At 33.8% G+C, this 26,286-nt stretch overlaps 2 protein-coding genes across 7 annotated transcripts in view; one reads left to right on the forward strand and one right to left on the reverse strand.

The window, feature by feature from the left end:
• Positions 1–26,286, reverse strand: part of LOC114336036 (uncharacterized) — a 1,032,611-nt gene that overhangs the window by 909,264 nt on the left and 97,061 nt on the right. The gene's annotated exons all lie outside the window — the stretch shown is intronic.
• On the forward strand, positions 23,158–25,305 carry LOC126880709 (uncharacterized). Its single transcript, XM_050644750.1, has one exon. It carries the CDS (start codon positions 23,158–23,160, stop codon positions 25,303–25,305), a length of 2,148 nt encoding a protein of 715 aa, XP_050500707.1.

Genomic DNA, 26,286 nt, shown 5'->3' on the forward strand with positions numbered 1-26,286 from the left:
TCTAGGATTATTTTTAAACAAGATATCCGCAGCATATCCAAGCGTATCCGTAATTTGAGCAAAAATTTGAAATTTTTTATTTTTTAATTAGAAGAACATAATTACATATTGTAACATAATTTTTAATTCCAAATAACTTTTCGGTATGGTGAAATATAAAGGTACTTTACTCTTGAGCAAAATTCATATTTTTTAACCTACCACGTATACTATTGATAAAATTTTATATCCAATAATTGCATATTAGGTTTTAAACTATGCAGAGCAGTTTATAAACAATATTTTTTTTTCATATGAATACCAAAAATGTTCTCTATATGGTTCCAACTTAGTGGGACATATTGCATGTGTACCTATATGTCACACTTTGAAAAAGCATATGTTGTTTAAAATAGTCTTAGAATTTTTTACAATACACCATATCAAAATAAAAAATAAGCTTTCTTTTTTATTTGACAATGTATATACTTAAATGTACAAGACAAAAAGTTATAATGAGAAATAATCGTAAAATATATTATTAAAAATCATTAAAGGTATAAAACTTTGAAAAACCATAACTTGCTTAAAAATAGTTTATAGCTTTCTGCTATAGACCAGTTTAAAGGTAATTGACTTTTCTTCCAATTAAGTGTACAGTTGCATATACCTAAAGCTGCGTAGAAAAAAGTTACAGCACAATGTTTGCGAAATAATGGGGAAAATGGCCCAAAAATGCTATGAGCGGGCAAGTTTGAAAAATCGTATTTTCAAAACTTTAAATCCTAGAGACATATGCCGATCGTCATTTTAAAGAGGAAGGATGGAAGTTATTTTTTGTGAAAAAATGCCTATACCTATATCCCCGCGGAAAAAAGTTATGTGGAAAAATACAAAATTGCTTTCTTTCGAGTTTTTTTCCTTTTTTTTTAATATATTTTTGTAATAAAAATATTTTTGAGTTTAAAAGGTGATATTTAGATAGTAAGTTTAATCTGAATCAATTTTCCTGTAGATGTATTAGTACCAAAAGTTCATAGAATCCACCCTAATTCACCCTGTGCCTAGAGACTAATTCACCTATTTCTCAAAAACGCACCCCTTTAAATAGTAGCACTCCACGGTTTTTCCATATTTAGAGGTCCATTGACCATATGAAACAATAAAACCCCGTTAACGTTATAGTTCCTTTCTAAAGTACATAATCAATATAGTCCATTAAAATGTTACATTTTTTAGGCCGTACCTTGCATTTCTTAGAGGAGTCAATTTTGTTTCTTTAATATGTAGGGGGGATCAGTAGAAGCTTAAGTTCAAGTTTTTGGGGTCGCCATCCTTGTCCCCCGGTCGCCATCTTGGAAATGGGGTGCAAAGGGGTTTCGCGCTATATCTCGTAAACTACCAACCCTACTGAAAATCTAATTAAACATAAAATGAAATGTAGCAAAATAAATTTTCCACAATTTTGTTTCTATTACTATTTATCGTCAAGTGACCAACAAAAAAGATATAACCAAAAATATGTAAATTTTTTTTAACAAGTTTCCTTTTAGATGTGTTAACTTTTTTTCAGTTCATTTTCAAATAAAATAACAGTATATCAATTTTGTAGAGGGTTTTTCAGCGAACAATTTTCACTATAAAGTTGTATAATTCTATTTATTTATATAGGTTTTACAGCGCTCCAAACTTGACCAGATTCTCGAATGCTCATAGGGATATAATAAAAACAAAAGTTAGGCTTACTTTGCTATCTATATATATTTTTTATTCATACAATTTATTATGATTTTAACATTCCTATGCTATTATTAATCTGTTTTTGACCTTTCTTCCCACTATAAAACTTATAACTCTAAGCATATATAGAAAAGGCCCAAGAAGTTGTTTGAGGACAAATTCGCCGCTTCAGAAGAAGAATGACGCAACCGCAAAATGCAAAATTCTTAAGCAGAGCAAAAAACGATTCTTGATATCAAAATCATAAAGTATGATAAAAATTAGCCATTCACCACACCGTGGTCAGGATCTCGAGATATAAGCGTTTTTTGGGGTGTGCCGCTTGTATATGAAGTAACATAACTTTTTTCCTATTATATATTTTGACTTAAAATTTTCCAAAAAAACTTCTTCATGAACTATATTTTATTGTTGTGTTGGTTAAAATTATAAACTAAAAAGTTTGTCACTCAACTTTTTTAAGTAAACATGAAACTAACGAAATATGATGACAAAATGTTAATAAATCAACAACTCCTTTTTTAATGTGTTTAAACATTTTGGACAAATTTCATTGTTATCTACATACTTCAAAGATGACACAGTAAAATTTTTAAAAGGAAATATTTACAGCGACCAAAGATACAGCGAGGTAAATTTGAAAAATCATCAAAATTGATTTTTGGCATTTTTGTATAAAATTTATTTTTTTAACATGTTCCACCAACTCTAGATAAAAATAAACTTCATATTCGGATTCAGCGACCTCGAAAACATAAAAATAGACCAAAATTGATCATTCACCTTAAATTTGATTTTCGTGGTTGGCATAACGGTTAATGCCGCTCGTCTAATATACTAATATATAGATAGAAAAGCATTATTTTTCCACGAGAATTCGAGAATCTGGTCAAGTTTGGAGCGCTGTAAAACCTAGATATTAAATAAAATTAAACAACTTTATAGTAAAAATTATTTATTGAAAAATCCTCTACAAAATCGCTATGATGTTATTTTATTGTGAAATGAACGTAAAAAAAGTTATAACCTCTAAAAGGAAATTTCTTACAAAATTTTCTCTTATTTTTGTTTATAACTTTTTTGTTGGTCACTTTACGATAAAAAGTAATACATATAAAATTGTAGAAAATTTAATTTGCTCCGTTGTATATAAAATTAAATTTTCTGTAGGGTAGCTAGTTTACGAGATACAGCGCGAAAACCCTTTGCACCCCTTTTTCCAAGATGGCGGCCGGGGGACAAGGGCCTCAACCCCAAAAACTTGAACTTAAGCTTCTACTGAACCCCCCTACACATTAAAAAAATTAAATTGACTCCTCTAAGAAAAGCACACTAAATGTAACATTTTAATTGACTAATATAATACAAAATTTTTCAAGGTTTTGTTGATTCACATAAATCCTTGAAAAATGAAAAAACTTATTTATCGATACACCAGTTGAAGATGAAAACCCAAACAACCTTGTTAACTATACGAAAGTGTTGCGAAAAGGTAGAAAGGTAAAAGTAAACACTTCGCATAGTTCTAACGAAACCTTTTATTTCTACTTTCGCTCAATTTCGATAGAAAACCTAGAAGTTAAAATTCTATTTCAACTTCTAATGACCTAAAAGGAAACTACAAATATCGAGAAAGGATATTGATTCTAGTTTTTGTGACCCATTCGCTGTGAGAACATTTAGTAGATAAAACAGGAAATTGGAAGTCAAGAATGATATTACAGGTCGTAAAGTAAGATTTTACACGTAATTCTACACCTCCAATAAATCCCGTCGTTCCTAAAGGAACTTCCTTATTTTACTTTTACAAACGAGATTTTTTATTTATCGCCCGCTAAAAGGGTTTTAAAAGGACGAGGGTTGAAAACCTTTAAGGCCGGAATTTATAACAAATCGGCAGATCCTCGGTAGATTGGGGAACATTCTGGTTTTATAAGTACGAGTTTTATGTTTTATGAAATCCTTGAAATTACTTGTAGTGAAAATTTATTGCAATTTGTTATAAAAAGGAGTAGAAATAATTCTGGAGGGCTGAGACAATATTCCCACAATTTAATAGTATTTAATATATTTTTAATAGTATATTTTCGCTCTGTTATTAGTCCAGAAAGCCACTGCGCATCCGCTAGGAAAAATATTCTGATTCGGATTTTTTAAAATCTTAGTCAAAAAGGAGCCCTTTTAACAAATTTGCATGTTGCCAGAACCAAAATGGGTCAAAAATTTTTTAAACGATATTTTTTTGTTTTTTCCTAAAATTACTTTTTTTGCATCGATCAAAGTTTTTTTAGGTTTTTTGTATCATTCCAAATAGAAAAGGTCCTTAGTCATTTTTCTCCACAGTTTTGACATATAAGCAATTAAAAATTCAAAAATTGCGAAATCAGCCATTTTTAACCCTCAAAAACTATTTGAAAAACAGAAAATGCCAATGTTGCCAAGGTAGGTAGATATTCTTTAAACATCGATTGCAATAAGCACCGAGGAGTTTTTGCAATACAATATCGAAAAAATCTTTGTTTTGTGCGAAATATATTATGTGCGGAAAATATTCTGATTCAATTGTTTTTTCACCATCTTGCTTGAAAAGGTTCCCTATTAACAAATTTGCATGTTGCCGGGGTCGAAAATGTGTCAAAAAATTTTTAAACATTTTTTTAACTTAAAATGTTTTCCGATTACATAATACACATAAATATGCAACGGTTTAAAATAGTGTCGTGTCCGCTTGATTAGCAATTAAAAAACAAAGGTATTTTCGATATTTTATTGCAAAAATCTCTTCGGGATTTCATCAATCGATGTTCATAGAATATCTAGGTGCCTTGGTAATATTGAAATTTTAAGTTTTTCACATAGTTTTTGAGGACCAAAAATTGCCGATTTTGTAATTTTTAAATTTTCAATCGCTTATATCTCGAAAACTGTCACATTTAGAAAAAAATTACTTAAGATCTTTTCTATTTGAAATCATCCAAAAAACCTAAAAAAATTGTCCGATGTCAAAAAAATTAGTTTTATTAAAAAAATACGTTATAAAAGTTAAGAAAAATCCTTAGAGGACTGCTCCATTATTGGAGCAGTCTGGGTGGGGGACTGGGTTGCATTGTGGAGAGGATCCACCATACAAAGGGGAATAACATAAAGCAAGTGGCAAAGCCTTATAGTATTTTAAAATCTGCTGCTCAACGCCATGTGAAGAAATGTGATGAAGCTCCTAACAAGGAATGCATTTTGTTTTGTTCTAATTTGATACGTGGTATAGTATTCCCCAAAGAGCAAAAATTGCCTCTAGTAAAATATGTTCTGGCTACAAGTAGAATTCATTATGGTTTAACATCAGTTCAGATCAGAATTCTAGCGTGGAAATTTTCATGTGTCTTTTAATGTAAAGTAGGTAATTCATAGAAAGTTAATCAACTGGTAGAATATAACTGGTTCAAAGATTTAATGGAACGGCACAAAGAACTTTCATTAAGGTCTCCAGAAGCTACAAGCTTGTGAATGGCAACAACCTTCAACAAAACAAATGTTGATATGTTCCTAAATAACTTAAAAACTATCTTTGAGAAGTGTAATCTCACCCCAGATTATATTCGATTGTGACGAAACAGGAATACAGTCAAGTAAATATTCCACCCAAAGTTGTAGGACAAGTTGTGACTAAGCGTGTTGAAAGGCAAGTAGGAAAAGTGACATCGGCTGAAAGGGGGAAAATCACTGGTTTTTTTTTATAATAAATGCAATAGGAAACTCTTTGCCACGTGTACTTGTGTTTACCAGAATCAGCTAGAAGTTTCCTTGAAGAAAAAGTTTTTCTTGAAAAGTGCACCTCCAGGAAGCCATGACTAACTAGCAAGACAGGTTGGATGTTAAGTGATCTTTTTAAACAGATTCTAGAGTCTAGAGAATCACACAAAATGCATTCAGTCCAACCAATATTATTGATTCTAGATAATCACGAGAGCCACGTGGGTTTTGGAAGTTATGATAACAACAAATTAAAAAGCGAACTATAATGTTAACGTCACCACCACATTGTAACTACAGATTTCAGCCCTTCGATGTGTCGGTCTTTGTTCCGTCTAAAAGTCAATACAACACAGTTTGTAATGGTTGGCTATTAAATCACTTAGGCAAAACCATAACTATGCATCTATTCTCAACTGGGCGCCATTTACCAAAGCAAAATTACTAAATGTCTTCAGTAACTGACTGAACTCCTCATGGCTACATAATAAGCTACTAGTACTTTTCTTCAGCAGAACAAGAATATCCTCTAGTTCAACATGCAGCCGTGTCACATCATTCCTTAAAAGTTCCTACTACACCTTTTGACAAACCATCAACTTCTGAAAAATATAATGTCACTCAACCTAAACTGCCATTGTTTACATCTAAGCAAATCCGATCATTTCTTGAAGCTGTAGAAGCAAAGGAGCTCAAAGCTGATTTTGGCGGAAAATGACATTTAAGCAACAAAGAAATGAAAGAATTAAAATTTTTAGAAAGTCTTCTTTGTCTTTCAGTACCGTACTCGAATATTAGGCCCGGCGCAAATTGAACCTAAGCTAGACACAAATTGCGCCGGCGGGACGGGTGGCATCTAAACATTCCGTATATGTATTTGGACCATAGGAGTTTTCTATTGGTTCGTTGCAGCACGCGGTAATATTTTAACCAATAGGCGGCGAGGTTCCAGATGCATATACGGAATGTTGGTCGGTCCCAAATTCATATACGGATTGTTACAATATAGTACACCGAAAAAGATAAGTTTTTTTAGAGTCTTTTAAAAGGAGATTGATTTTAAAATACTTGTTACTGTATTATTAAATAAAAATAAAACAATTATAGTATTTCGAATGTTATTTGGTGCGAAATTCATATGCGGAATGTTAATTATTCGTAGACCAAAATAAATACAGAGAGAGTCTGTAATTTGAAATAAATTCAATATCTCAAATACTAATTGTTTTTTTGAAAATTGCTCAGACCCGTGGATTAGTATTTCAAATTTTCCTTTTTTACATACAATAATAATGTATATAGGGTGTCCCAATTTAGAGATATGACGTCATCGTTGATTTTCTTAAATAGCAACACTGTCAATTTGATAGGGTGTGTAAAGTTATACATCACTGCAAAATATTTTTATTCTCTGCCATTTACAAGATAATAAAAAATAACAAAGTTATGTCTGTAATTTGGAATAAATTCAATAATTCAAATAATAATTGTTTTTTTGAAAAATGCTCAGACCCGTCGATTAGTATTTCAAATTGTCATTTTTGACATAAAATAATAATGTATACAAGTTGTCCCAATTTAGAGATAGACGGCATCGTTGATTTTTTTAAATGGCAACACTAGCATTTTGATAGCTATTTTGACAGGGTGTGTAAAGTTATACATAACTTCAAAATTTCAAAATTTTTATTCCCTACCATTTATAAGATAATAAAAAATAACAGTTATGAAAAACAAGTAATCAAATAATAATGAAATTTAATTATTTCAATTAAGCAAATACTCATAATATTGCCCACTGACCATTTGACAATAATTGAGGGCAACATTATGAGCATTTGCTTAATTGAAATAATTAAATTCAATTATTATTTGATTAGTTATTTTTTATTACTTTGTTATTTTTTATTATCTTGTATATGGTAGGGAATAAAAATTTGAAATTTTGCAGTTATGTATAACTTTACACACCCTATCAAAATAGCTATCAAAATAACAGTGTTGCCATTTAAGAAAATCAACGATGACGTCAAATCTCTAATTGGGACACCCTTTATACATTATTATTTTATGTCAAAAATGACAATTTGAAATACAAATCGACGGGTCTAAGCATTTTTCAAAAAAACAAATAGTATTCGAATTATTGAATTTATTCCTAATTACAGACATAACTTTGTTATTTTTTATTATCTTTTATATGGTAGGGAATAACAATTTGAAATTTTGCATTTATGTATAACTTTACACACCCAATCAAAATGGCTATCAAAATGACAGTGTTGCCATTTAAGAAAATCAACGATGACGTCATATCTCTAAATTGGAACACCCTGTATACATTATTATTGTATGTCAAAAAGGACAATTTGAAATACTAATCGACTGGTCTGAGCAATTTTCAAAAAAACAATTAGTATTTAAGATATTGAAATTATTCCAAATTACAGACTCTCTCTGTATATAAACCAGAATATAATATTTAAAACACAACCGCAAACGTTATAACCAAGTTAACATTTATTTTCGTCTGATAGCACACAGCCCTAAACTTCAACAGAATTGAATTGAATAGCTGAAACAGATCTAAACATACTTAACAACACGTGCAAGTCATTAAAAATTCTGAGAAATAGTCAAATAAAAAAATATGTATGTATCTCAAATCTATACCATCCCATTTATGAATTTTGCACCAAATAGGTACCTAATCATTGTTATATTTTGCTTTAATAATACATCAATAAGATAGGTATTCTAAAATCAGTCTCCTTTAACTGATTAATAAAAAGTCCCATTTTTGGTCTACGAATAATTAACATTCCGCATATGAATTTCGCAACAAATAACATTCGAAATACTATAATTGTTTTATTTTTATTTAATAAGACAGTAACAAGTACTTTAAAATCAATCTCCTTTTAAAAGACTTATCTTTTTCGGTGTACGATTACGATATTGTAACAATCCGTATATGAATTTGGGACCGAACAACATTCCGTATATGCATCTGGAACCTCGCCGCCTATTGGTTAAAATATTACCGCGTGCTGCAACGAACCAATAGAAAACTCCTATGTTCCAAATACATATACGGAATGTTTAGATGCGGACGGGTGACTCGTGCATTTATTTTTCTAGCGTGCCGCATATTGAACACAACTCAACCCAACCATTGGCTATCGACGTGGCGAATAGAGACGGGCAAAATCAGTGCGGACATGTAACGGTTACTTTTGATACCGGTTCTCAGTGGTACTAAGTACAAATACTGATTACAAAATACTGATGTATCTGATCCTTGTACTGAATTTAGTAGTCAACTTAAAATCGGTATTTCTGTACTTGTAACTCTGTTACAGTAGCAATATTAATTCAAAAACGTTGGGCAAAATATGATCATGAATACCTTCCAATAAACGATCGTATAATAAAAATGACCCTAAACGCTAAACCAGTCAAAATGCACATTATACAGGTATATATGCCAACATCCGAAGCGACACAAGATATAGTAGAAGAAACATACCATCTGATACATGAAACCATCTCTAATATACCTAATAAAGAACCAGTGATGATAATAGGAGATTGGAACGCAAAAATAGGAAGAACGAAAGCAGACGATCATTTGAAAGGAACGATAGGTGAGCATGGCTTAGGCGAGCGAAATGATAGAGGTGAACGGCTCCTTCAATTTGCAATCGATATGGATCTCAGTATAGTAAACACAATGTTTAAACATCATCCGCGAAGATTATCAACATGGTCTTCGCCTGGAGGACGATACAAGAACCAAATAGATTATATTCTTATCACTAAACGATGGAGGAGCTCTGTAACCAATGTGACGACAAAACCAGCTGCAGACTTTGGTTCGGACCATAAAATGCTACAAGCAGAATTTCGCATTGAGTTGCAAAGTAAAACAATTGTAAACAAAAGAAAAGAATTGGTTCCAAAACAGCCGGAAAAGTTTAGAGAGGCACTAGCAAAAGCTGACCTACCAGCGGCTACCGGAGACCCTGACAAAACGTGGGAATATACAAAGAAGTTGATCACCGAAGCCATCAACAATACAGACCCCAAACAAAAATAGATAGGAAAAAACATTGGATGGCTAAAGAAACTATCAACGTTGTTGAAGAAAGACGAAAACTTAGAAACGGCACCTCAAATTCAATACAAAAAGAAATAGAGATAAGCACCATAAATACAACTATAAAACACTTGTGCAGAAGGCACAAAAATAATTATATAAAAAGCATATGTGAACAACTACAGGAACATGCTGACCGCCAAGAATCTAGAGAACTTTTCTCAAAAGTCAAATATCTAGCGAGATAATTCAAACCACAGACACAGGTCATCAAATATAATAGTGGAAATACCATAACAAACCCAGACGGCATCGCAGAGGTGTGGAAACAATATTGTCAAATACTATTCTCTAACAACGACCCAGACCATAATACAGAAAAAAGAAGTTATGAAAAAGAACCTCAAATATTGAAATCAGAAGTAGAGTCGGCAATAAAAAAGCTAAAATGTAGAAAAGCACAAGGAGAGGATGGAATAACAGCTGAAATACTCAAAGAAATGGGATAATTAGGGACGGAAGTAATGCTTAAAATTTGCAATGAGATCTGGAATACCGGAAAATGGCCAAATGACTGGGGTAAACTCACGTTTATTCCCATATGCAAAAAAGGTTCTCCGACAGATTGCTGTAATTACCGTACAGTAGCGTTGATACCTCACGCGAGCAAAGTACTTCTAACAATAATCAATGAAAGATTAAAATCCATTCTCTTACCGCAAATTCCCCAAGAACAATGCGGATTCGTCCCAGGTAGGGGAACAAGAGAACACATTCTTAATATTCCTCAAATTATCGAGAAATCTCGAGAGTTTAACAAAGAGATATTTGTGCTTTGTTGACTACTCCAAGCCCTTCGATAACGTAAAATGGGACAAAATGTGGCATATACTTAGAGAAATGGGTACGCCAGAACATCTAATTTATCTATTACAAGCACTTTATGTAAATAACACCGCTAATGTAAGAGTTAATAATGTGGTTTCAAAAAACTTCAAATTAAAATCTTGAGTACGGCAGGGATGTTTAATATCCCCCATTCTATTCAATATATATATATATATATATATAGTGAACACATTATGCGTCAAGTTTTTGAGGAATGGCAAGGTGGAGCAACGATAGGAGGAAGAAAAATAAAAAAACCTACGTCATGCTGATGACACTGTTATATTGGTGTCTTCACCAGAAGAACTGGAAGAAATTATGTATAGGCTAAGAACAGTGGGTACAGAATATGGTTTGAAAATAAATATACAGAAAACCAAAGTAATGATCATCGATAGAATCAGAAACAACCAACCGGAGATAAGAGACTTGGCAGGTTACGAAGTGGTCAGACAATTTAATTACTTAGGCTCCGTTATTACTAACAGTGGAGGATGCGAAGACAAGATTCGTAGGCGCATCATAATGGCCAGATCGGCAACAGCCAAACTCACAAAAATATGGAAGAATACTGACATTACAAAAAATACAAAATTACGCCTTGTCCGAGCGTTAATATTTCCTATCGCCACCTACGCTTCAGAGACTTGGACCATCAAAAAAGCAGATTCAAAACGTAAAATGACATTTAAAATGTGGGTCTACCGGAGAATGTTGCGCATACCATGGACCGCACTCGCACAAATAATTCAATAATAGCCGAACTTAACATAAAAACAAGACAGCATAACTATCAACCAAAATATACTGAGATATTTTGGAAATATAACTAGAAGAAGAGAAGGCATGGAACGAATGATAGTTGAAGGCAACGTACAGGGTAGAAGATCCAGAGGAAGATCTCCATTACGATGGTCGGACCAAATAAAGGACATGACCGGTTACTCATTCTCCGAAGCAAAACAACACGCACAGGAGAGAGAGAACTGGACAAAAATAGTCAAACGACTTACATGACGCCACTACATCCTTACGAAGGAGAACAGATAGAGGAGAAGGAACTCTGTTAGTAACGTTTTAAAAATATCTTACACGTCCCTAGTAGTCGTAAAGGTATGACTTTCAAAAACATCGAATTTGATCATAAGCGGGTGCATAAAAAGATATCTTACACTGAGTATTTTATTTCTGCACATAATACCTACATATTTAAAATAATCTCTCCCCTACTGCTCGGTCATAACTCATATTCCTCAATTTACTGCTCGGATCACAATTATTTACAATTACTGCAGGATTGCAATCATTTACAATTACTGCAGGTCATAATTCATAATCCGTCCGCTACTGATCGGTCATAAAAAATAACACTATCTGCATATTTCGTTTTTAATTTTTAAGCATAAAAATGTAATATGTAATACACAAAAATGTAATATGCCGCCAAGTTGAATTTGAGGGTAATACGATATTTTTATCGATCACGGTTTTAAGTAACATGAATAATTTTTCACCTTATTTTTCTAATAGTGTGTTTTTGTAAAGGCATAACTTTGATTATTAATTTAGTATCGCCGCTTATTTAGTCTACCAAAAGTTATTAGAATTTAATGACAAAGACAACGCAATTTTTACTCGGAGTGTTGACTAAGTTAATATTTTTATTTATCATAATAAATTGTACTTAGGTACCATCCGTATTCATTTCAGATAAGTCCATCTCGCAAACAAAAACAAGTAAAAATAAACATCTGGCGGTGAGTCAGGCGTCCCACGGACCAAGAAAACTCTACGCCGATGACAAACGTTCCCAAGCGAGACCTGCGAACGAATGCACTGATAGTAGGATGCGCAAAACTGTCTACGCAGTTAGCCTGTGCAGGTTGTCTCTCGCTTAGGTTCAATTTGCGCCGGGCCTTAGATGTGCGTAGCACAATTTGCCAATGACAATTTGCCGATGTCGTTCTCGATCTTGAGCGGCGTGTAATAATTCATCTGCTAGTAAGGAAGTCCATTGACGAAGGTTCTGAGGACATGAATGTTTCGTCCTACCAATTCCTCTTTTTCCTTCGATCTTTCCGTTGAGTACTAACTGCAGTAACCAGTATCTACTACAAAGTCATTCCCAGAGAAACACAAAAAAGTTGTAAGCTCATCAAAAACCTTTTGAATTGACAATACTTTGCATTGAACAAGACTGATTATATTGTAATTCATACAACAGAAGACGCAGAAAGAAATCGGGATTTATACACTAGACTAGAAGATGTGACGTATCCACTAGAAGAGATAAAAATTATTTTATCGTCAAAATTGTTTTAAACGTTAATTATAAAATTGGACAAAACACCTAAACTGGATCAGCGCTCGCCATAAGTCTTAAGGAAATAATATAAACTCTTTAAAGGCTATGAAGCCTACTTTAGTTATTAACAAGGCATATAGTTACCTCAAACATACTACACAAAAAACTGATAATAACTAATAGTCTTATTCACTAATAGTCTTGTATGGTTAATACTTATAAAAAAATAAACATTAAATTTTTGTCTTAACTTATACTAGAGAACTTTGGATGTAGTTCATCTTCTCAATATCTCCAATATATAGCCTTCATGACAATAACAATTGCCATTACGACGACGGGAATATTTGAAATTTATTTCAACTCCTACTGAAAATACAAATAAACGAAAGTTCAATATTTGGATTTCGTTTCGTTTTTCTGGTAAATATTTGATGATTTATAGAGCTTAAAAGCAATTTGACTTTGAGCTAGAGTTTTTATTCATTATAGGATGGGATACATTTTATCATATTTTATGACAAAATCTATACAAAAATGTCGTAATGTAAAGACTAAAAATGTTTAAAAAATTTTACTGGTAGGTACCTATCTATGTAAACTTAACGAACAACTTTTTTGAAGTTATACTTCTTTACCGGCGATAGAGGGTGATTTTTTTATATGTTAAAACCTATCAGCCCGGCGCATGCGCATTATAACTTTGTTCTGATTGGATGTTCAAATGACATGTCAAAAATTATCCGATATGGCAGCTGTGGTTTGGAGGTAAAGGTAAAGGTAAACAAATGTATAATATATTACTTTTATTGTTGTGAGGACAGAAACAAAAAAGTTTATAATATTGTAGTGACTTTTAAATAGTTTTTAAAAGCAACAGGTACGTAATAATTGTTAATGTATCATGGGTATAAACCTACCTATTTGTTCTGCCAAAATACATAGTATGTAATACTTTTATTTATATAATTTGATTACCATCAAAATTTCTATCAATATTCACCTAATATATTGTTTTTTTACTCTATGTTTTGTTGTATTTTTTCAATTCTAAATCATTTCAATTCAAAATTAAAATAATTTGATCAATTTTCAAAATATCAAAATATCACAAGTTTAATCCGTTTAGTTAGTCGATCTTCGTAAATAATGACACATAGTGTCCGTGGCTAAGCGGAGAAGGCGAATGAATTCCAATACCAACCGCTCTTATCAGCGCTGGTTCGAGTCCCAATAGAAACTTTCTTTTTTGTTTTTTTTTTTTAATACATTTTATGATTGTAAGTATATTTATTATATAATTGTATTTTCAGAAAATACGTATTTAGTTAAAAAAAATTTCGACAATTAATGTTCAGACATCATTTGTGGCTTGTTTAATGTGTTTGTGTGTGTTTTATTCTTTTATTATTTTAATTTTTGGCACTGGTCTAATAAAAATGTTTGAGAAGTAGTAAGTATAAATTAGTTTAATATTTAAACAAAATATAAATAAAAAGTATATTAATTTCGTTTAAATCATATAATAGAAGTATAACTTCTTACGTGCGTACAAAGTACACACACATTCTTTTTAAACATGTACAAGTAATATTAAAATCTTTTAGAAACGAATAAAATTTAATTTAAAATTAAAAACCAACAGTTAACTACTAAAATACAAGCTTTAAAATATGCGTGACAATCTTGCAACTAGAATATCAAAGTAGCTGTCGGTAAGTAAAAAAACATCTTCTGAGTTAGAAGCCTTTTAAGAATCTTTTAAGTTTCCTGAGGCCAAGTGGAGTCAAAACCGATCCCAGCCTTTATATTTTCATTTGTATCTTAAGTTAAAGTGTTTCTTTCACTAAATTCATTAAATAATTTTTTTATGACTGTTATGAGAAATATTGAAATAAAAAGAATCAGAAAAACAAACGTTTACCAATAATTTATTTTAGTGTGAATGCAAAAAAATATAGATATACCCCACATGAGCCTGGCTCAGTTTCCACTTTGTGTTTGGGTACAAGCAAAGTGGATTCCAAACGGAACAAACCATGTTACAGAAAAATAATAACTACAAGTTAGATAGAGGAATTTATCACGTTGTTTGCCATAAGTTAGCAAACAAATTATAACTCAGCTACCCACCATACGATAGAACAGCAGCTTGTTGTGTTCAAAGGTAGATGCATTTTTAGGGTATATATAAAATCAAAGCCAGACTGCTAGATACTTCTGTCATAAATAAAGATATTGGAGGTTTTATATGTTTATATGTTTTATAGACTTCGAAAAGGCATTTGATAGAGTAAGACACGACTTAATATTAGAACGTTTGCAAGAAGTCGATTTAGATGGAAAAGACATCAACTTAATAAAAAACTTGTACTGGAACCAAAACGCCAGAGTTAGGAACGAAGGTTCCACATCAGCAGAAGTAAAAAAAAGGAGTGGAGTTAGACAGGGATGTGTTCTGTCGCCTCTGCTGTTTAATCTTTACTCCGACTTTCTATTTAAAGAGCCACTGGAGGACTCAAAGGATGGAGTCAAGGTGAATGGCGTAAATATCAACAGCATACGGTGTTGATTGCGGATTCCGACTTGGGCCTACAACGACTCATCGACAAGACCAACTCGACCTGTTAGCAGTTTGGTATGAAAATAAATATTAAAAAAACCCAAAAAAACCAAAACGTACCTCAACCTTGCACAATAAATGGGCACATTTTAGAACAAGTCAATATATTTAAGTACTTGGGATGTTGTATCGATATCAGCCTAAATCCTGATCTAGAAATAAGATCGAGAATAGAATAGGCCAGAAAATCTTTCGAAAAAATCAAAATACTACTTTGTAATTCTCAAATAAAACTCGAAATTCGACTACGTTTATCCAAATGTTACGTATGGTCGACTCTTCTGTATGCAGTTGAGACATGGACCCTTAAAACATCAACCGTAAATAAGTTGGAGGACTTTGAGATGTGGATCTACCGGAGAATCCTCAAAATTTCATGGACATCGCATACCTCAAACGAAGAAGTGCTGCATAGAATAGGCAAGGCAAGAGAACTTTTCAACACAGTGAAAGTTAGAAAAACATAGGCCACATACTGAGAAATAATAAGTACCAATATGCTCAACTTATGGTGAAAGGAAAAATCGAAGGAAGGAGAGGACTAGTGAGGAAAAGACTATGTTGGCTCAGAAACATCCGATAATGGACAGGGCTAAATTTTGAACAGCTAATAAGAACAGCTGAAGACAGAGAAGAGTTTGCAATTGTAGTAGCCAACCTCCATTGAGGAGACGGCACTTTAAGAAGAAAGAAGAAGATTGGAGGTTAGGTTTAGTGTCTTTTAGGTCCAAATCAATTAAAACTCTATTTCTTGTTTAAATACTTTATATTTACAATCCACACTATCGATGACTAAACCATAATAACGTGTTTACAATAACAGTAAGCGACCTGCTCCACGTCCTGTCGCAATACTACTTACAATAAATATATTAATAAACTACATCACGGATGTTTTCTTTTATACAATAAACTCTTGTTTAATCAGGCACTCCTCTGATCAATGTCACTCGAGTTCATATTTACTTGATTATTGGCATTGAGTAGATGGAATTTAACGAGATGTTTAGACATAATATCTTATACTGAGTATTATAAAGCGGCGTTTAAACACAGCGATAAATCCAGCAACTTATCCATATCAGACGAGCTGTTGCAACTTATCATTGTGCGTAAACGGTGCATCCAGCGATTTATAAAAGTTGGAGTTGGGTTGAAGTTGGTATCGGGTTGAATCAACTTATTATCGATCGAGTTTTTTTAAATTTATCGTCGTATCTAAACAGTACAGCGATTTATCATTGGAGTTGGGTTGCATCAATTTAGGAGAATCTTACCGTATTAGAATTTATTTACATATCCAATTAAATGTACAGGGTGATTGATTAGTGGGGTAAAGCTACGTAGATCCGTTATAGTAATAGATAGCAATAAAAGTTAATAACAAAAATTGTATCCAGCTTTGAGATTCACATTTCAAAATTAATTAGAATGTTACAGAGGGTGTTCGATAACATAGTGGCAGACCAAACTTAATTTTTTTTATTGGAACACCCTGTATTTTATTTTATATTCAAAATCTTCTTAACTTCACCATTACAAATGTATAAAGGATTGTTATGTTATACAGGGTATTTTACAAAGTTATAACCAATTTTATATGAACATTGTAACAAGTTAACTCATTGTATAAATAAAAATAAGCATAAAAGCAATGGATTATTGATGCCATTTTTTTTATTTATTATCAAAATTTTCATAAATTATTATTCTTCTTCTTCTTTTTGTATAGACATGACTGTCTGTTTTTTCAATGTGCCTCTAGTAAGTTGTCGTTTCATCGTTTTCGTGGTCTTACCACTTATCGTCTGCCTATTGGGAAACCGTCTCTCGCTGTCCTGACTACTCTGTTGTCATGTGGCTTATGTGGTCATTCCATTCTATTCTTCTGTTTCTTACCCTGTCTTCTGTCGTATATATGCACTTCTAGCTCTGTCCCATAGAGTCTCACCATCGATTTTTTGAAGGGTTTTCATCTCCGCTGTTTCGAGCAATCTTTTTGTCCTCTCTGTGTCGGGTCGTGTTTCTGCCGCGTATGTCATTATTGTTCTGATGACTGTTTTGTAAATTCTGCCTTTCATATCTTTTCCGATATTTTTATTTCTCCATATTGTGTCATTCAGGCAACCTGCGGCTCTGCTTGCTCTATTAACTTGATCTTCCACTTCTGTTTCGAACCTTCCGTAGCTAAATAGTGTGATGTCTAGGTATTTAAACTCCATTACTTGTTCTATTATCTGACCTTCCAGCTCCAATTTAAAGCGTCGTTTAGACACAGCGATAAATCAAGCCACTTATCCATATCAGTCGAGCTGTTGTAACTTATCGTTGTGTGTAAACGGTGCATCCAGCGATTTATCAAAGTTGGAATTGGGTTGAAGTTGGTATCGGATTGAATCAATTTGTTGTGATGATCGAGTTGTTTTAATTTATCGTCGTGTCTAAACGGTACCGCGATTTATCGAAATTGGAGTTGGATTGTATCAATATGGTAGAATAATACCGAATTAGAATTTATTTACCTATCAAATTAAATGGTTGCCATTAAGGGGATGGGTACGAACTCTCGGTACGTACTTTCGGCTTCAAATCTATTTAAATGGGATTCATTTTTGTCGAAACCTGAGAAAACTAATAAGTATTTTTGAAAAATTTAAACGCAAAGAAAAATAAAAGTAAACTAATAAATTGATGAATGTAGAAAAAACACAATATTTATGCCTAGGTGAGGATTCAACTGATATGATATTGGACAATAATCAGAAAATAACTAGCTGTGATAAATATAAGTATTTGGGCATTAATTTCAACAAGGAAGGTACTGACGATGCAGAAATTAAGAGCAGAATAAATAAAGCAAGAACGATAATTAAATCATTGAACGGAGTCTTATGGAGTACCGAGATAGGGAAACAAAGAAAAATGCGAATATACAACACCATGATTAAGAGCACATTGGTATACGGATCCGAAACATGGAGAATAAAGGAACACCTAAAACGAAAATTAGAAGCTACTGAGATGGAAGCCCTAAGAAGAGCAAGTAGAACATCGAGATTGGACCGGGTTAGAAATGAGGAAGTAAAACGAAGAATGAATTTACAAGAAACGGTTGTAGAATGCATTGAGAAGAAACAATTAACGTGGTACGAACATGTTCAGAGAATGGGGGAGGAAAGACTGCCAAAGAAAATTATGAAATGGATACCCACAGAAAACAGAAAAAGAGGAAGGCCAAGAACGACATGGATACAAGGAGTAAGACGATCAATGAGTGTACGAGGATTAGAAGATGAAAACTGCAATGATAGAAGATATTGGCAACAAGGCATCGGACAACGTCGGAGGACGTTTTGAACCCGAATTTATATATATATATATATATATATATATATATATATATATATATATATATATATATATATATAACTAATAAATTTAGACATAGGGAATGTTGTATACAAATTAAAGTACGGTAATGGTAATTTTTAATAGTGATATAAAATACAGGGTATCCCATTTAAATTTTACTGAAAAAATAATGTACTTGAGTTTTAACTCACCCTTTATTAGATATAAAGTAAATACGCAATATCAATCATTTTTAAAAATTTTGAAAATAAATAAAAAAAGATGGCATTAATAAACCATTGCCGTTGTGCTTATTTTTATTTATACAGTGAGTTGAACTTGTTACGATTTTCATATAAAATTGGTTATGACTTTGTAATTACCCTGTATAACGTACTCAACCTTTATATTTTTGTTATGAAGAAAGTAACATGATCTTTTTTTAGGATGAAAACTAGTTATAATTCATTGAAGGGTCTAAAATGTACACAATGCTCCCCTCTTCAACTTGTTGTGGTCAATCACATCGCGATAAATCCACATCAACTTATCGCAGCGTCTAAACAGCGTTTCAGTCATCAACAAATCACAGCAACTAGTTGCTGTGACTTATCGTTGTGTCTGAACGCCGCTTAATATTACTACACTCCTATTAAAATACTTGGACAAACGTGGGGAGAGAAGTTTGAGAATAAGCTATGTATTCATTTTCGTTTTAGAAAAATATTTCTATATAGTGTTTTTTTTTATTGAATTTAATATGGTTAATAAATTAATTTTTCACAGCATCATAAAAATTGTTATCTTTATATTTTTACCAACATATATTAGACGTATCAACGTATCATAAGAGTATTTATCTTTATATCTGTATTAGGATATAATATTTATGTTCAATTTTTTTTACTTCAAAACTTCGATTGAAAGGGAGATATTCAAATGAAATCCAATGTGCCGTGAAATCCTACCAGTTATAAAAAATGCTAATAAAGTATATCTAAAAATAAATCAGCTTCTCGAAATTCAAGTTATTGCTTGTTCCATGATAATATAAAACGTCGCAGCCCATAATTTCCAAAAAGAGGGTAAAGCTGTTTTATATTGCGCGTCAGGTTTAAATTGTGGGATTTCAGTGTTTGTGGAAATTTTAAAAGGTATTTTTCAATAAAATATGTAAAACATTTGTTTATTTTTAAGATTTTGTGGATATTTATGCTATTAGGGATGAAAAAATATTTACAATCTTGTAACATTAAATAATATAAAGCCGGGATCTCAGGGAACGTATGGCGCTGCACTGTTTATAGTTGGCGATGAGAATAAGAAAATAAAATATATTAACAGAAATAGATATAAACTATTTATTTTATTTAGCGTATGGCAATTTGATACACAACATTATCACACATATGTTATAGTCTAACATCTAATGTATTAATATATTCAATCGACGCTGGTGTTGCAGAGGCGAAGTCCAGAGGATCTCCATCATACTTCCTCCGAGGGCATTCGGCAATCATATGCTGGATGGTCTGTTTCTCGGCGCCGCAGTCGCACTCAGCAGAGGTTCTCATTTTCCATTTATAAAGGGAATCTGCGCAGACTCCATGACCCGTTCTTATCCTGTTAAGAGTTGACCATGATTTTCGGGGGAGGTCAAAACCTGGTGGAGTTTCTGTGATGCATGGTGTGTTTCTCATTATTAGGTTCGGTCTGTCGCTCTGCATGTTCTTCCACTGGGAGTTCATTTGGAAATTGTTGGAACTCAAGTTTATTGCATCTCTAGTCGGAGGTTTTCTGGAGCGCAATCGATGTGAGTTAGCGTCGGCGACATATGTGTGTATAGGTAACTGCGGGTTGTTAAGCAGCTTTTGGAATTCTCTAAGCAGACCATGCTGACGACGAAGGTTAGGTGGAGGTATGTGGCTCAGTAGTGGAAGCCACTCCACAGGTGTAGACTTGATCGTTCCAGATATGAGACGCATGGCGACATTGAGCTGAGTATCTATAATTTTTGTGTGAACGCTGTTCAGCCAAACAGGGGAGCAGTATTCAGCTGCGGAGTATACGAGTCCAAGGGCTGAACACCGAAGTGTACTTGCTGTTGAACCCCATGTAGTCCCGCAAAGCTTCTGTATGATGTTGTTACGGGTTCTCAGCTTTGCTGCGGTGTTCTCAAGATGTTTCTTAAAGGAGAGTGTTCTGTCCAGGGTGACGCCGAGGTACTTGGGATTATAGTTGTGCGTGAGCAGTTGGTTATCAATGCAGATATAAACTAAAGAAGGGTGTCAACTCAATGTGAAATAGCGTTCTTTCCCTCAAAATTTGTAGTTTACGATCCATGGGCGAGGACAGAACTGTCAATTTAGGGTACGTCCAAGGTGCACGCTGGTTTTCGGATGTCAGATTATGCGTTTTGACCGGATGCGTTTCTGCCGCATCGGGTGAAAACGCATGGTGTGAAAGATCGGTCCGGTTTCGTTGGAAACGGATGCGTTTTGAGTCATCGGTACGCGCTTACAAACTGCACCAGATTAAACGCATAGTGTGACAGGTCGGTCCGGTTGCGTTGGAAACGGATGCGTTCTATGCTAAGATGCCTGAGGCCGATGCCACATTATGCGTTTTGACCGGATGCGGTGAAAACGCATCCGTTTCCAACGCAAACGGACCGATCTGTCACACTAAGCGTTTTCACCGGATACAGCGGAAACGCATCCGGTCAAAACACATAATCTGACATCGGCCTCAGGCAGCCGTCGTCGAGTCGGTGTGAGAATAATACTTTGTGATAATAATCCTAATCTTTTTATGGCATCTTCTGTCAGTGGCGTACTGAGCATGGTTCCGCGGTTTCCGCGGAACCAGGGCCCGGGCCCCACAGGTGCCCGCTCTAACCCGATGTTTGCTTCTTTTTTTTTTTCTAATTTGATGGTGACATTTTGAACTACAGGAGTACACACTACAAAATGTAACTGCTTAATAAATTTTTATTTTGTGTAGTTACTACACTAGTTACTACACTATAAAAACGAAGAATACCTATTTATCAAAAAATTTGGAAACAAAATTTATTATGAAACATATAGAACACCTTTGTAAAGGTTCTGTACTCTTTTTACCCGTGACCCGTCAAAATAGCCCGGTCAAAACAGCCCCGTCAAAAAAGCCCCGTCAAAAAAGCCCCGTCAAAATAGCACGAACACAAAATAGCCTCGACAAAAAAGGCCTGTAAACAAAATAGCCCCGACAAAATAGATCGCACACAAAATAGCCCCGGCTAAAACAGCTTCTTATAAATAATTACATAATTATTTATACAAAGTGTCCAAAAACTTTTTTTTAATTTAAATTATTTGACAAAAAGGAAGAATGCATTTGTTGTATTTTCCTTTAAATTTGAATTAACTTATTTACACGAGGAAGGCAAATGGTCCCAACTCTAGTTATTTTGCCGTTTATCGCGATATAAAAGAGGTTTGCTTTAATGAGTGCAAAAACTGGAGCCTTGTAGTGTTCGTCAAAAGTAAGAGAAGCTAGTGCCTCTACAATAAATGGCTCGCAAGTTGTTCTACAATCAACAGCTCGTAAGTTGCCACTCAACCAACGGCTCGCTCGTTTGCCGGTGTAAAAGCCTAGCTGGTAAGGCTTTTTTCGTGTATGGACTTGGTGCAGTGTTAAATGCAGCTGAGGGCCCTCTTGAAGACCAAATGCAGGGATTGAATTGGTAAGTGGACCTCTTTGCGCCTCATTTAATTATTCTATTCCTTTTTTGCTCATGTTTAAGTTTTTTTATTGAACCGGTGTCAAAACTCCTTTAGAAAACAAAGAATCAGCCCCTATTTGAGATCGTAACATCAAAGATCGCACATTTTGGTCACTTCGAACGTGGATATTGTTTTTTTGAGGTGTTTTGATAGTCGGTTTTTTAAAGAATTTAAACTTTATTGCTTTTATAATTAATTGTTCAATTATTGTTGGGGTGGCTTGTTTTTCCTCGCTTGTATACAATATTGCTTGTTAACAATTAATTTTGAATAATATAATAAAATTTGCATTTTGAAATAACGCCCAAAAAAACATTGCGTACAGTTTTTGCTTCTTTTCTTGTGTAGCAGGTAATGTCAATTGGTTGACCTTGAATGAATTTACAGGTATTCAATAGGTACGTAGAATTTTGTAAGTTTCGAATTTTAAAATCAGTTTGCGGCCGCTTGATAAAAATTCTTGTTTTTTGATAAATTATTAAATTTAATTGTTTAGGTCATTAGACTTGTAAAATATTAGCTATTTGAATTTATTTATAGTTAAAATTGCGTTCTCTTTATGCCAGTGGCAGCTTGACCAGGGGATCGTTGATTATTTGTATTTTTAATTTTACCGTTGATTACGTTAAATAAATTTTTATTCTTTTTCTCCACAATGGCTGACAAATTGAAAAAATATACCTTTCAAAGGAGAATGGCAATGAACGATTTAGGAACGTTATTGTCTTTATCCAATTCTGCTCTTACAGAGGTTCATAAGCAGTCGCTTTTTCGTGTTCGGTACTCAGAATTAGACGATGTTTTGGAGAGTTTTAATAAAAATCATCAAAACATCGTTACAAATCTTTTGAACTCTGAACCTACGGATGCTCAATTAGATTCTGAGGACATTATTCGTTCCCAATTTTTGAATGATTATTATCAGATCAAGGCTAATTTCGCGGATCTCTTTGAAGATGATGATAATAGTCAAAAGAATGAGGAAAATATCGCCGCTTCGAATGCAGTACAACCTCCTAGTAATGTTCGCTTGCCCCAGTTAGAATTAGTTAAATTTTCCGGTGATTTTACGTCAGCAATTACTTTTTTTGACTTATTCGATGCGCTTGTGCACCGTAGACCTAACGTTGATGATACGGAAAAATTAACGTATTTGATTCAAAGTTTAGAAGGGCCTCCTTTAAGGTTAGCTAAATCCCTGCCTTTAGCTAGAGAAAATTATATTAGGATTTATGATAAATTAAAAAATAGGTATTTAAATAAACGTTTGCGTGCAATGGCACATTGGTGCAAAATTGAAGAAGCTCCCGCAACTATGTTTAAGAATTCTGATAGTTATAGTAATTTAATTGATACCTTTTCGGAAAATTTATCAGCTTTAGAAAATTTGGGTTATAAAATTTCGGATTTTGTGTTAGCTTACAAAATTCTCACCAAGCTTGACCAGGAGACTCACCAACGTTTTGAATTATTACATGGTTCTAGTGAAATGCCTACTTTTATTCAATTATCTGATTTCTTAGAAAGTCAATGCATTTCGTTTGACTCATCCTTGTTGTCGCCTTGTTCTCCCAAGGATTCTAATAGAAAAAATAAATCGCCTTCTAAACATAATGCAAATAAAAATGGTTCTAAAGTCAATAATCGCTATAGTTTTTTTTCGAAGCCTAATGCGACGCCTTGTTCGTTATGTTCTGCCGATCACCATTTAAAAGATTGTTCTTTATTTTTAAATAAATCTCCTTATGAACGGTACAACGCTTGTAAGAGAATGCGTCTTTGTTTTAAATGTTTAGAAAAACACGATTCTCGTATTTGTAGTGTCACCGCTCGTTGTTGTCATTGTAATTCATCCCACCATAGTCTTTTACATTTTAAAAGTTCTGAAAGTGCCACTCAAGGCGCTACTTCTGTTGCTGCCGTTCCAACTACTGCTTCTTCTGATGCTCAGGTTAATACTGGAACATTGAGCTCACATGCTGCATCATTAGGTAGTGTTACCTCAAAAAACTCGAGCGTTTTGTTAGCTACTGCTGTGGTAAAAATTATGGATGGTTGTGGATTGTATCAACCTGTTCGAGCTTTAATTGATGGGGGCAGCATGACCTCTTTTGTATCTCAGTCTTGTATTCGTCAGTTAGGTATTAGACATTCTTCTGCTACCTTATCGGTACAAGGTATTGGTGCTATAAAAAGTACAGTGGTTGGTCGAGTTGATCTTCAGATAAAACCTGTGGATAGAGTGGATCCTATTTTTAATTGTGAGGCGTTTGTGTTGCCAAAAATTTGTGAGGACCTACCCGTTGTTAGTTTGGATGTTGGGCATTGGTCTTATATTGCTAATTTAAAGTTGGCAGATCCTCGGTTTCATCTATCTGGTAAGGTGGACTTATTGCTTGGAGCTGATATCTTTTCTCAGTTATTATTAGAAGGTAAAGTTCAAACTCCTAGAGGTATGCCTGATGCTCTTAATACCGTTTTTGGCTATGTCCTTATGGGTCCCTGTAGTTCGGTTCCTATGACATCTGCCACCTCGTTGTTTTGTCACGTGGATCAAATGGTTTCGTTGGAGGAGTCTGTAAAGCAGTTTTGGAGTTTAGAAACTGTTCCTGAAGTAGAATGTTCAGCTCCTGAAGATATTCTTTGTGAGAAAAATTTTGTTGAGAATGTTTGTCGAGACGGCTCTGGTCGTTATACCGTTGCTCTACCTTTCAGGGAATTATCTCCTGTTTTTCCAGGAATGTTTGAGTTAGCTGTAAATCGTTTCCCTTTCCTTAGAAAAAAGGCTTTTGAAAAATCCTAGTGTTTATCAGGAATATTGTACCTTTATGAAAGATTATTTGGATTTGCATCATATGAAGCTTGTGTCAGAAACTTCTCGTCCATTATCTTGTTACTATATTCCTCACCATGCTGTATTAAAACCTGATAGTTTGACTACCAAGTTGCGAGTTGTATTTAATGCTTCTGCTCGAATTGGAAATCAGAATTCTCTTAATCAGTGCTTGTTTACTGGAAAGAAACTACAACAAGATATTTTAACTATTTTATTGGGTTTTCGACTTCATAAATATGTCTTATCCACGGATATTAAGCAGATGTATAGGCAGATACGAGTTGAGAAAAGTCATTGTGATTATCAGAGGATTGTTTTTAGATTCTCTCCTGATGAAGAGTTACAGGAATTTCGGTTATTAACAGTTACTTATGGTGTATCATCAGCTCCTTTTCTTGCTTTAAGGACTTTGTTGCAGCTGAGTGAAGATGAAGGTAGAGAGTTTCCCCTTGCCGCTGAAGTTTTGCGTACGAGTACTTATGTTGACGTTATAGTTTGTGGTGGTGATACCTTAGAAATTGCGCTAGATCTTCGGAATGAGTTAATATCCTTGTTATCTCGAGGTCAGTTTGAATTGCGTAAGTGGTCGAGCAATGATATGCGATTATTAGAAGGTCTACCGGAGTCGCATATTGGTAAGAAACCTATTTCCTTTGATGATAATAGTTGTTCGTCACCTCTAAAAATCCTTGGACTTGTATGGAATGCACAGTTGGATTGTTTTTCTTTTGAAGTGACAGCTCTGGACAAATCTTGTACTAAGATAAGTATGTTGTCTGAATTGGCCCGAGTGTTTGATCCTGTAGGGTTTCTAGCTCCCATGACTTTGTTCACGAAGCACCTTATCCAACGTTTATGGTTGTCCGGAATCGACTGGGATGAATCTCCTCCAGACTCAATTTGTAAAGTTTGGAACCATTATAAGGAACAACTGTTATCCCTTGCACA

This window comes from Diabrotica virgifera, chromosome 2, assembly GCF_917563875.1.
Source record: "Diabrotica virgifera virgifera chromosome 2, PGI_DIABVI_V3a".
Lineage (NCBI taxonomy): Eukaryota > Metazoa > Arthropoda > Insecta > Coleoptera > Chrysomelidae > Diabrotica > Diabrotica virgifera.

Excerpts from the sequence above, each read along its gene's own strand:
- LOC126880709 (XM_050644750.1), top strand. The coding sequence starts at position 23,158 with ATGGCTGACAAATTGAAAAAATATACCTTTCAAAGGAGAATGGCAATG.